The 12,605-nt window shown below is 38.3% G+C and overlaps 1 protein-coding gene across 29 annotated transcripts in view; it reads left to right on the forward strand.

Annotated features, from left to right (window-relative positions):
* Nucleotides 1–12,605, forward strand: part of TTN (titin) — a 238,208-nt gene that overhangs the window by 160,252 nt on the left and 65,351 nt on the right. For all 29 annotated transcript variants that reach the window (XM_074548385.1, XM_074548386.1, XM_074548390.1 and 26 more), the window contains 25 exons: nt 602–798; nt 885–1,190; nt 1,301–1,579; nt 2,000–2,299; nt 2,403–2,705; nt 2,801–3,172; nt 3,270–3,572; nt 4,037–4,336; nt 4,441–4,737; nt 4,837–5,121; nt 5,206–5,499; nt 5,897–6,196; nt 6,299–6,607; nt 6,699–6,889; nt 7,378–7,807; nt 8,284–8,592; nt 9,006–9,154; nt 9,248–9,280; nt 9,382–9,511; nt 9,612–9,911; nt 9,998–10,315; nt 10,401–10,697; nt 10,787–11,086; nt 11,762–12,076; nt 12,167–12,315. In XM_074548385.1, coding sequence (XP_074404486.1) covers nt 602–798; nt 885–1,190; nt 1,301–1,579; nt 2,000–2,299; nt 2,403–2,705; nt 2,801–3,172; nt 3,270–3,572; nt 4,037–4,336; nt 4,441–4,737; nt 4,837–5,121; nt 5,206–5,499; nt 5,897–6,196; nt 6,299–6,607; nt 6,699–6,889; nt 7,378–7,807; nt 8,284–8,592; nt 9,006–9,154; nt 9,248–9,280; nt 9,382–9,511; nt 9,612–9,911; nt 9,998–10,315; nt 10,401–10,697; nt 10,787–11,086; nt 11,762–12,076; nt 12,167–12,315 — 6,766 coding nt within the window. The remainder of the gene's footprint in view (nt 1–601; nt 799–884; nt 1,191–1,300; nt 1,580–1,999; nt 2,300–2,402; nt 2,706–2,800; nt 3,173–3,269; nt 3,573–4,036; nt 4,337–4,440; nt 4,738–4,836; nt 5,122–5,205; nt 5,500–5,896; nt 6,197–6,298; nt 6,608–6,698; nt 6,890–7,377; nt 7,808–8,283; nt 8,593–9,005; nt 9,155–9,247; nt 9,281–9,381; nt 9,512–9,611; nt 9,912–9,997; nt 10,316–10,400; nt 10,698–10,786; nt 11,087–11,761; nt 12,077–12,166; nt 12,316–12,605) is intronic.

Here is a 12,605-nt window from a genome sequence, read left to right on the forward strand (position 1 = left end):
CCTTTGTTTGCCATTCCAGCTGTATACGCTCAGCCAAAATGAGTCTTTTCAGATCTTTTTTTCTTTATAACACTTTTCAAACAAACTGTTTTCCTCCTTCCCAGTCACAAAAAGCACATCTTAAACCAACAAACAACTACAGAGATCTGCTTAAAGAAGTCACTCAATTTGCATTACTTTGCCATAACCCATCCTAAGCAGAATTTTGACAGCCAAGTAATAGTATCTTCAAATATTCTCAATGGACTGACCACTGACATCCAAACTAGCAAAGATACAAGTGTAGCTTGGAGGTTCATTTGCCTCTGCAGCTCTCTACAACCTGAGAACACAGTTCATTTCAGTTCTAAAACTCAGAACAAATTTCAAGAATTGACAGTCAGACCTGGGTCTTTTAGTGATGTCAGCCCTATTAGGAGCTGAGACCCACTAGGTCTAGGTGGCTAAAGTGTGAAGAAAAGTTAATTGAATCTATTATCCATTATTCTCTTTACTTTTCCGCTGTCTAAACTAGTCTAATCTCTTTTAATCTATTTTCTTGAAGAAGTCTGAAGTGTTCTTATTTCAAGTGCCTCATAGTATTTTTCCTCAATCTCTTCAGATATGTTATTGAAAAGAAAGAAAAGCTGGCTACTCGCTGGGTAAAAGCTGGGAAGACAGCTGGTCCAGATTGCAATTTCAGAGTGACAGATGTCATTGAAGGAACAGATGTACAGTTCCAGGTCCGTGCAGAAAATGAAGCTGGATGTGGTCATCCCAGTGAACCAACTGACCTCGTTCATATTGAAGATCCAACAAGTAAGTAGAATAATACAGTATATGAATTCTAGAAGCAGTGTACTGTTCTGGGAGGAAAATCACACCTTACTTTTCCATTTTTGTAGGCCCTCCTTCACCTCCTCAGGATTTACATGTCACAGATGCAGGCCGAAAGCACATTTGCATTGCTTGGAAACCTCCTGAGAAGAATGGTGGGAGTCCTATTATTGGATACAATGTTGAGATGTGTGAAGCAGGAACAGAAAAATGGATGCGAATCAATTCTCGTCCAATTAAAGATCTAAAATGTAAAGTGGACGAGGGAGTTGTTCCAGACAAAGAATATGTGCTGAGAGTCAGAGCTGTCAATGCTGTTGGAGCTAGTGAGCCCTCAGACATCTCAGAAAAAGTTGTTGCCAAGGACCCAGACTGTAAGAATTAATTCTTTTTTTCTTTTTTTTTTTTTTTTGTCAGGTCTTCATAACTGAAAAACAGAATTATGTTTGGCAGCTTTCTGATAACATTATGCTTTCCTTTACAGGTAATCCAACCATTGATCTGCAAACTCGGGACATTGTTGTTGTTAAAGGACAGAAATTAAGTATCCCTATACCCTTCAGAGCTGTTCCATCCCCAACTATAACATGGCACAAAGATGGCAAGGAGTTGAAAGCTGGTGACAGAACAACAATGAAGAGTGACTACACCTCTGCATTGCTTGAAGTGATAGACAGTGTTCATGCTGATGCTGGTGTTTATACTATCACACTGGAGAACAAGCTGGCATCAACAACTGGCTCAGTCAATGTCAAAGTCATAGGTAACTATGTTCTTCCATTCTGAGAAATATGCTCATCTTCACTTGGGCCCTGCAGCTAACAGAAGACAGGGCTAGAAAGATACGGTTTCTGCCAGGCAGAGAAATCACTTCCACTCAGACACATGTAGATTGATGTTAAGAAGTCCCCTGAAAATACACTGTACCTCAAGTTGCTCTGACTATTCAGTGGCTGCTCAAAGCCCAGTTATTTTGAAAAGTTAGCATATAAATATGAAAATTATTTAAGAATTCGGGCTATATTTAATCTTCAGAAGCAGAAATTCATATAGATGCTTTGTAGTCCACATTTGTGTTCTTTGCTTTCTGCAAAGCAAAGCAATGAAATATAATTTCATATTAATAAGAATACACTTTCTCATCTATTTAATTAACTAATTGTTTCATTCTTATTTAAAACAGGTCCACCTGGACAGTGTAAAGACATCAAGGCAAGCGAAGTAACTAAGAATTCTTGCAAGGTATCCTGGGAGCCTCCAGACTTTGATGGTGGTACTCCTATTTTGCATTACGTTCTGGAACGCAGGGAAGCTGGTCGTAAAACATACATCCCAGTCATGTCTGGTGAAAATAAGCTTTCATGGCAAGTCAAAGATCTTATACCAAACTGTGAATATTACTTCCGTGTTAAAGCTGTCAATAAGATTGGAGGGGGTGATTATCTTGAACTAAGAAACCCGATCATTGCAGAAGACCCGAAACGTAAGTTTTTCTTTTTATTAAATAATCTAAAAATTGAATTTTAAGAATTTAAATCTTCATACTCTCTTTTCTCATATGATTCCTATTTTGATCTCTTTCACAGAGCCCCCAGATCCGCCTGTCGACCTTGAAGTCCATAATCCAACATCAAAATCAGTAACTCTTACATGGAAACCACCCCTGTTTGATGGGGGAAGCAAGATTATGGGCTATATAATAGAGAAGCTTGCTAAGGGCAAAGAGAGGTGGGAGAGATGCAATGACTATCTGGTACCCTTGCTAACTTACACGGTGAAAGGCCTTGAGGAAGGAAAGGAGTATCAGTTCCGTGCGCGTGCTGAGAACGCTGCTGGCATCAGTGAGCCTTCTCGGATTACTCCTTTTGTGAAAGCTGTGGATCCTATTGGTATGAATTGTTCATTAGATCATTTGTATTAATTGCCGTATATCCTCAGACATATTGAAAGATTCTACTTCATTTTTCATTTTTTGTTATTACAGAGGCTCCAAAAGTCTTCCTTGCTGCAAACCTACAGTCTGGCCTTGAGGTGAAGAGAGGTGATGAGATCATACTTGAGGCACATATTTCAGGGTCACCCTATCCATCTATTACCTGGCTGAGGAATGATGAAGTTGTCAGACCAGAGGATATCAAAAAGAGAGTAACAGTACCTAAAAAGAAGAAGGGTGAAGCTGAAGAAGAGAAACCTTTCCAGCTTTCACTGCCAGAACGTATGAGTGTTGATAACCACAAGGAAGGAGAGTCAATACTATCAGTTCGTGACTCCATTAGAGCAGACCACGGCACATTTACAATTAAAGTAGAAAATGATCATGGAGTTGCAAAAGCCTCCTGTGAAGTCAATGTGTTGGGTATGTAAAGAATGTCCTCAAAACATCTAGTTGTTCAGAGTATTAGGTAAGAAGTGCACAAGTTGAGTACTCATCATTTTTCTTGGTTTACTAACAGATACACCTGGGCCACCAGTCAACTTTGTATTTGAAGATTTGAGGAAAAATTCTGTCCTTTGCAAGTGGGAGCCTCCCCTTGATGATGGTGGAAGTGAAATCCTAAACTATGTACTGGAAAAGAAAGACAATACAAAAGCTGAAATGGGCTGGGTCACTGTCAGTTCAACACTCAGGCATTGCAAATTCCATGTAACAAAACTGATTGAAGGAAAAGAGTATCTATTCCGTGTATTTGCTGAAAATAGAGTTGGAGCAGGACCACCATGTGTTTCAAAACCAATGACAGCTAAAGATCCTTTCTGTAAGTTTTAATTTTGAAAAACAACCTTTTCAGAAAACAAGGTGTGAAACTCTAACAGACTGTTGGAATACTCATCTTTATCTATGTAGATGTTTCCCAGAAGAAACATGAGCTATGTGTTAATTATTGCACATTTTAAACCATTGAAATACAGAGAACTATCGAAAATACTCTAATTTCAATAGTAGACACATAAGAATGATGATCACTGTCATAAAGCTTTACCCTTAAAACACTTAACATCTGAATACTGACATTCTTTGTGCTTCATAGACTAGTATTCTTACCAAAAAAGAGAACCATTGCGAATTTCCTTACTGATTACCTTTAGAAATCAAAGGTTCTAAGAGAGCAGAAAAACTAATAATTAAAATTAGTAATTTCTTATATCATAGTGCTCTCTTAGCTTTGAGTAAGCTCTGAAGAGACAGCAATGACGGCAAAACCACCTTTTTGTTTTTCAGCTCCACCAGATGCACCTAATAAGCCTGATGTGGAAGATGTAACCAGCAACAGCATGCTGGTGAAGTGGAATGAACCAAAAGATAATGGCAGCCCTATCATAGGATACTGGATTGAAAAACGTGAAATCAATAGTACTCATTGGGCTCGTGTCAACAGGAACCTTGTGAATGCTCTGGAACTAAGAGTTGAAGGACTGTTGGAAGGTTTAACTTACATCTTCAGAGTGTGTGCTGAAAATGCAGCTGGCCCTGGTAAATTTAGTCCGCCATCAGATCCAAAAACTGCACAAGACCCAATAAGTAAGTGGACTAGCAGAAGCTAATAGCAGACAGTTGAGAAGATAGGATTCATAGCCTTTAACTTTTATTTACACTTATTTGTTTGTTTATTTATTTATTTATAGTGCCACCTGGTCCCCCGATTCCAAGGATTGCTGACACAAGTGCAACTTCCATTGAGCTGGAATGGCAACCTCCTGTGTATAATGGTGGTGGAGATATCACTGGTTACCATGTGTACAAACAACTGATGGGTGTAAATGAGTGGTCACGCTGCACAGCAAAGCCCATTAAGGTCCTGCAGTTTACTGTTGGAGAGGTGAGGGAAGGTGCAGACTATAAGCTCCGCGTTACTGCACTCAACGCGGCTGGAGAAGGACCACCTGGGGAAACTGAACCCGCAACAGTTGCAGAGCCTAAAGGTATTGCAATCGTATTGTTCTTAAGATATGTCCACATGCTTAAAAGGTGGGTTTGAATCCCTCCCTCCAACCAATGAACTGTTTCTCTTTCTTCCACAGAGCCTCCCACTGTTGAACTGGATGTTTCTGTGAAAGCAGGCATTCAGGTCATGGCTGGACAGACTATTAAAATTCCTGCTACTGTGACAGGGCGTCCTGCTCCCACCATTACATGGGCTATAGACGAGGGGGAATTAGACAAAGATCGAGTTGTTATAGAAAATGTTGGCACAAAATCTGAGTTAACCATTAAGAATGCATTGAGAAAAGACCATGGAAGATATGTAATTACTGCTACCAATAGCAGTGGTACAAAATCAGCAGGAACCAGAGTAGAAGTATTTGGTAAGAAAAATATTTTCTCAAATTAAATAAGCTTTTATTTTGTCAGTATAGGCTTTACCTTACTCGTTTAATTTTGTTTTTCAGATGTTCCTGGACCCGTCCTTGACCTAAAGCCAGTGGTCACAAACAGAAAGATGTGTTTGCTTAACTGGTCTGATCCTGAAGATGATGGTGGCAGTGAAATCATAGGCTTCATTGTTGAAAGGAAGGATGCCAAAATGCATACATGGAGACTGGCTGTAGACACTGATAGATCTAAATGTGATATTACAGGTCTAATTGAAGGGCAAGAATATAAATTCCGTGTTAGTGCCAAGAACAAATTTGGTACTGGTCCAGCTGTGGAAATAGGACCTATCCTTGCAGTTGATCCATTAGGTAAGATGACTCATTTTGCCGGGTTTTTAAAAAGAAAAAAAAATAATGTCAGATTAATTAGACAATATTTTTGTCTTTCCCTCTATACAGAAAGTGTGGGTTTTTTTCAACTACATGGATAGGCATCTACCTTAGCTTCATTACTTCAGTCAAGTTTCTGAATCAGTTCTCTGAAGCTAGTGTAGTTCTTTACATAGCAAAATACTGGTGCCTACTGAGACACTACTTATTACTTTTTTCTCCACATACATGTGAAACTTTATACGAGCCATAATCATACTCAGATTCTTTGCATGTAAAAACTAAGGTTTTAAAAGGCCAGAGCCACTGCATTCTTATTATTTAAAATTCTCTGGTATTTTAGTTTTTTCTTATTGTAATTTATCTGTATTAATAGGTCCTCCTACAGCACCTGAGAGGTTCATGTACACAGAGAGGACGAAGTCATCCATTACACTTGACTGGAAGCCTCCACGCAGTGATGGTGGTAGTCCCATCTTAGGATATATTGTAGAGAAGAGGAGACATGATTCAAAAGATTATGAAAGAGTTAATGCAAGGCTCTGTCCAAAAACATCTCTTCTTGTTGAAAAACTCGATGAACTTCATATGTATGAGTTTCGTGTGAAAGCTGTCAATGAGATTGGAGAAAGCGAGCCATCACTGCCCCTCAATGTAGTTATACAAGATGATGAAGGTATATCAACTTTAAAGAAATCCATATAAATATCTTCAGAACACTTCAAGGCACTTTCTCTCTTTCATCTCCATCTTCACTCTGTCACTTTCCTCATTTCAGTGCCTCCAACTGTTACATTGCGTTTGGCTGTGAGAGGAGATACTATCAAAGTCAAGGCAGGAGAACCAGTTAACATTCCTGCTGATGTAACAGGCCTGCCAATGCCGAAGATCGAATGGGACAAGAATGAAGTTTTAATTGACCAAACATCTGATGCACTTAAGATAACCAAGGAAGAAGTATCTAGAACTGAGGCAAAAACAGAACTCATCCTTCCTGCAGCAGCGAGGAGTGATAAAGGCACTTACACTGTGAGAGCTACCAATCGTCTTGGCACTGCATTCCGCAACGTGCATGTCGAAGTGTATGGTAAGGATGCAACATTTTAATAAAATGACAGCTAATAAATTGCTTTTGCCTTCTTTTTAACTTAGTTCCATGCTCTATTGCTTTCATACAGATCGTCCTTCTCCACCGAGAAATCTTGCTGTTTCTGATATTAAAGCAGAATCATGCTATTTAACGTGGGATGCACCTCTTGATAATGGTGGTAGTGAAATTACCCATTACATTATTGAAAAACGTGATGCTAGTAAGAAGAAATCGGAGTGGGAAGAAGTCTCTAAAGGCGCCGTTGAGAGAAGATTTGGGGTAATTTACAAAATATCTTTATTACATACTATATTATGCATAAAAAATAACAGTATTACATATTTAATGGAAACTGCCACTTGCATAGGTACCTTTGCTCATGCTCCATTTAGACTCCAGACTTACTGGATGAATGTTTCCCATCCATGTATCTGTGTTATCCCTCACGTGACAAAACGAAAGAAAGTGCTCATTTTTGCTACTTAACCTCAGTTGAGCTAGAGAGAAAACATCTTCCTTTCCACTTTCCAGAATTATTCATTTTTTTTACCAACTGCAAGAACAAACTTAATGACATTTTTATTTATGTTCAGTCCTATGCATATGAAATAGGAGTATTCTTAGGACATCACATAGAACTGTGTAGTACATAAATATAGGTACATCAGTCAGATTGCAAGATAGAATTTAAAGTGAATAATTCTGCTTAAATCCAAATAAGTTGATTCTGAAAGTAGCCAAGTATTGATTTAAATCCTCTTTTTCAGGTATGGAATCTTTCAACAAATGAAAAATACCAATTTAGGGTCCGCGCTGTGAACAAATACGGAATAAGTGATGAATGCCTCTCAGAAAAAGTTGTCATTAAGGATCCCTATGGTCTTCCTGGACCTCCTGGAAAGCCAAAAATTTTGGATCGCACCAGATCATCTATGCTGGTGACTTGGGAGCCTCCTTTGGACAATGGTGGCAGCCCAATAACTGGCTATTGGCTGGAGAAGAGAGAGGTGGGAGGGGTCTACTGGGCACGTGTCAACCGGGCTCCAGTAACAAAACCATCAGTAAAAGGTCTGGAGCACAATGTGCTTCGTTTGGCTGAAGGTGTTGAATACCAGTTTAGAGTTATGGCTGAAAATCTTGCTGGAATTGGCCCTCCCAGTGAACCATCAGATCCAGCTTTGGCAGCAGATCCTATATGTGAGTATATTATTTGTATGACTGTGTTAGAGGACTGTATCACAGCAGAACAAATAATGTGTTGTTATCATTACTGTTTTTAATTTGTTAATGAAAATAATTAATAAGGAAGTATTAATGTACTAACATTAATCAAAGGTTTTGTTTGCATTAAACCTAAGAGAATATATTGACACAAAGTTTCTGATTTTAAAATTTTAAATATAATTAGCTTTAATTTTTAACTTTTTGCCTCTTTTATGTACCTAATACTGTAACAATACCAGTGTAGGCATTGCCAAATAAACTTCTGCCTTGTACCTTAAGTATCCCTTGCTAACATAGGGGATATATATAATTAGTATGCACATTCTAGGATTTATACTCTATATACAGGTAAAGAAATGAAAATACTTGCATTCTTTTAGAAACCTATCCAGAAAAATATAAGAACACACTAACACCAGAGTAATTTTTACTTGCTTTTGTTTTACCAGTTGTGCCTGGTCCACCATCATGCCCAGAGGTCAAAGACAAAACCAAATCATCTGTAGCACTTGCATGGAAGCCTCCTCAAAAGGATGGTGGGAGTCCTATAAAAGGATATATTGTTGAAATGCAAGATGAGGGTAGTACTGATTGGAAGAAGGTGAATGAAGGAGACAAACTCTTTCCTACTTGTGAATGTGTTATTCCCAACTTGAAAGAGCTCAGAAAATACCGATTTAGGGTGAAAGCTGTAAATGCTGCTGGAGAATCAGAACCAAGTCCTGCAACATCAGAGATACCTGTCCAAGATATTCTAGGTAAGAGTTCCAAGAACTAATTTAGATATTTTTATGCAAATGCTACTTACTGCTATGAATGTTCAAAAAGGATAACAAGCAAGCCAAAGTCAAAACAGAATAAACATTTATACAAGAATATAGCAAAAGATTGACCCACATCTTTGAAAGTTTCATTATTATGTCTATTGCCAGGGGGTTCTCCATCAGGAAACTGACGAGCATCTACAGACATACTAATGAAATACTGTTTATTTTATGAAAAACTTACAGCAATGAGTTTTTCTATTTGCATACTTCCCAGTTTCCTTTTTGTATGTCCAGCCTTTCTCACGTGAACATGCATTCCACGTTTCTGGGGGATTTCAGCTCAGTGATGATGGAATTTTGCTTTCAGTAGCTCTTAAAATTTATGTATTTAAATTTTTTTGCAGAGGAACCAGAAATCTTCCTTGATCTTGGAGCACAGGATTTGCTGTCTTGTCGTGCTGGCACAACAATTAAAATCCCAGCTATTATCAAGGGTCGTCCAGTTCCAAAAACATTTTGGGAGTATGAAGGAAAGGCAAAAACAGCAGCAAAGGTTAGTAAAAGCAGTAGGTTTTTTTCCTACACCTCTTTCTAGGCGTTTAAGCCTATTCCCTTTTACATTTGTATTATTTCTATTTGTTTATAGGAGGGAGGTCATAATGTACCTGAAGAAGCAAAGGTAAAGCAAGCCATATTTTTAACCTCAGTATTGTTGCATTTTTGAGACATAAATATTCAAGTTTGCTCTATTAATATGCTTTTTGCTCTTATAATACGCAGGTGGAAGCAACTGATACGCGTTCAGAGGTTATCATCCCTGACTGCAACAGAAGTCACTCCGGACGATACAGTATTACAGCAAAGAATAAAGCAGGACAAAAGACAGTGCATGTCAGAGTCAATGTTCTTGGTATGGCTTGCATATATTGAAGTATCCAAATGTTAGGATTTAGTCTTATTTTTCTACATACTTATGTAAAATTTTGTCTGTTGTGCTTTTATCTTAACAGATGTCCCTGGTCCACCAAAAGACCTTAAAGTAAGTGATATCACGAGAGGTAGTTGTAAACTCTCATGGAAGATGCCAGATGATGATGGTGGAGATAGAATCAGAGGCTATGTTATAGAGAAGAGAAATATTGATGGGAAGGCCTGGACTAAAGTCAATCCAAACTGTGGCAGTACTTCCTTTGTGGTACCTGATCTCATAACTGGCCAAGAGTATTTCTTCCGGGTGCGTGCAGAAAACCGTTTTGGAGTTGGGCCTCCTGCAGAAACCATCCAGCGGACCACAGCCAGGGATCCAATCCGTAAGTAAAGTTAAAGTCAAACAAATCCTTTAAACCACATGGTACTGCATGGTGGATTTATTCACTCTTCTGTTTTGTTTGTGAAGATCCTCCTGATCCACCTATTAAACTGAGGATTGGCCTTGTAACCAAGAACACAGTGAGCCTGACATGGAAGCCACCAAAGAATGATGGTGGAGCTCCTGTTACACATTATAATGTTGAATGTCTCCGCTGGGATCGTACTGGAGAAGTGAAAGAGTCTTGGAAGCAATGCAACAGACGTGATGTGGAAGAAACTAAGTTTACTGTTGAGGATCTTGTAGAAGGTGGAGAATACGAATTCAGAGTCAAAGCTGTAAATATAGCAGGTCCTAGCAGACCTTCAGCCACTGTTGGCCCACTTGTTGTAAAAGACCAGACATGTAAGTAGAGATAGTAGTAAATACAAATTCCATTTTAAAATTATGAAATATTTTTGTATACTACTTTTTCAACATTTTGTTGTAGGTCCACCATCTATTGAGCTGAAAGAATTTATGGAAGTTGAAGAAGGAACAGATGTTAAAATTGTGGCAAAGATAAAGGGTGTACCCTTCCCCACATTAACATGGCTAAAAGCTCCTCCAAAGAAACCAGATGAGAAATCACCAGTGGTGTATGATCAACATGTCAACAAGATTGTTGATGAAAATACTTGCACTTTAGTGATCCAACAGTCTCGCAGAAATGATACAGGCCTATATACTATCACAGCTGTAAATGACCTGGGAACTGCTTCAAAGGAGATGCGGCTGAATGTTCTGGGTACATATCAGGAACTTTTACAATTACATTAACTGATGTCATGCATCTGATACTTGATTAATTCTTCTTTCTTAAAATGTATCTTGTAGGTCGTCCTGGACCTCCAGTAGGACCTATTAAATTTGAATCCATTTTGGCTGATAAAATGACAATATCATGGCTTCCTCCATTAGATGATGGTGGTTCTAAGATTACAAACTATGTTATAGAGAAAAAAGAAGCAAATAGGAAGACATGGGTGGCTGTTACTAATGAACCCAAGGAATGCATATTCACTGTTCCCAAGCTGATGGAAGGCCATGAATATGTGTTCCGCATTATGGCACAAAACAAATACGGTATTGGAGAACCTTTGGACAGTGAGCCAGAAACAGCACGAAACCTTTTCAGTAAGTAGAAATAAGCTTTCAAGTTATGTCAGTTGCTTCCATATGCTTCTATGCATACAGCATCTGTTAAATGCCACTACTGTTTTCTCTCTTGACTAAGTTTTCTAGAATAACTTGAAGATTTTTAGCAGTAGTACCTGGTTCTTAAAAAGATGTGTGGCAATTAAAATATTTTTCTCCCTCTTTGTGTCATAATAAAGTACAATCTCAATATTTTTAATGCTTAAATACACAAGTAAATGTTTATTTGATAAGATTCAAGTTATTCTATTGTGTTTGAGATATTATTAATGTCTTGGACCAGAAAGAATCAATTTCCTACCTTCAGTTTTGAAAGATAAATTGTACAGGAAAGCTCAGACCTAGGAGGAATGTTAGATTGGCAAGAGAAAATGGTGCTTTAAACAGCAAGTGTTAAGCTGAGCACTAAAATGAGGTAGTGATCCAGAAAGGCTAGGAAAAATTTTTTTCTGGAGGAAAGATGTTTCATTTTTCACAGAATTATATGTACCTGAATAGGGGTGAGAAACTGAATGAGGAAAGAAATCTTGTGCAAATGGCTAACTGCGTAGTGCAATGGTGACTATGTGAGTGCATAGCTCTTCTGCACTCCAGCTATTTCTATGTATTTTTAACATATTTTTTACAAGCTCTGTGTGAATTTTTTTCCCTCAGCTGTGCCTGGACCTCCTGACAAGCCAACAGTTAGCAGTATAACACGTGACTCAATGACAGTAAACTGGGAAGAACCAGAACATGATGGTGGCTCTCCTATTACTGGTTACTGGTTGGAGCGCAAAGAGACCACTGGAAAGAGATGGACCAGGGTTAACCGAGATCCTATCAAGCCTATGACACTGGGGGTTTCATACAAAGTTACAGGCCTTATTGAAGGCTCTGAGTATCAGTTCCGTGTGTCAGCTATCAACGCGGCTGGTGTTGGCCCACCAAGCATGCCATCTGATCCAGCACTTGCTAGAGATCCTATTGGTAAATATTTTACTTTTTTTTTTTTAAATTTGAAAGTATTCAAATAAGATCGCATAACACATTTTTATGCTGTATGATGATATTTTTCAGCCCCACCTGGCCCTCCTATACCAAAAGTTACTGATTGGACAAAGTCTTCTGTAGACTTGGAGTGGACTCCACCAGTAAAGGATGGTGGTTCTAGAGTCACTGGCTACATTGTGGAGTTTAAAGAGGAAGGAAAGGAAGAATGGGAACGGGTAGGTGGAAAACAATTACAGAATCAGCACTTCTTCTCTCTGTATATATCAATATGAATTGCTCCAGAAAAAATTCTTGAAAAATTTTTGCTATTCAAGTTATTTTCTAAAAGTTTGTACCATAATTATCTTCAGACGTTTAAAATACCAGACCAAGCTTGTCCTTCCTCAACAGGAAGTTAACTTTGAAAATACTAGAAGTAGAATTTTTCAATTTTTATTTCAAGATGTCGGAAAATATGTAGGTAATATGTGATTAAAAAATACAGAAGACCAAGTTAGAACTGTCA

The sequence above is a fragment of the Zonotrichia albicollis genome, chromosome 10 (assembly GCF_047830755.1).
Source record: "Zonotrichia albicollis isolate bZonAlb1 chromosome 10, bZonAlb1.hap1, whole genome shotgun sequence".
NCBI classification, from domain to species: Eukaryota; Metazoa; Chordata; class Aves; order Passeriformes; family Passerellidae; genus Zonotrichia; species Zonotrichia albicollis.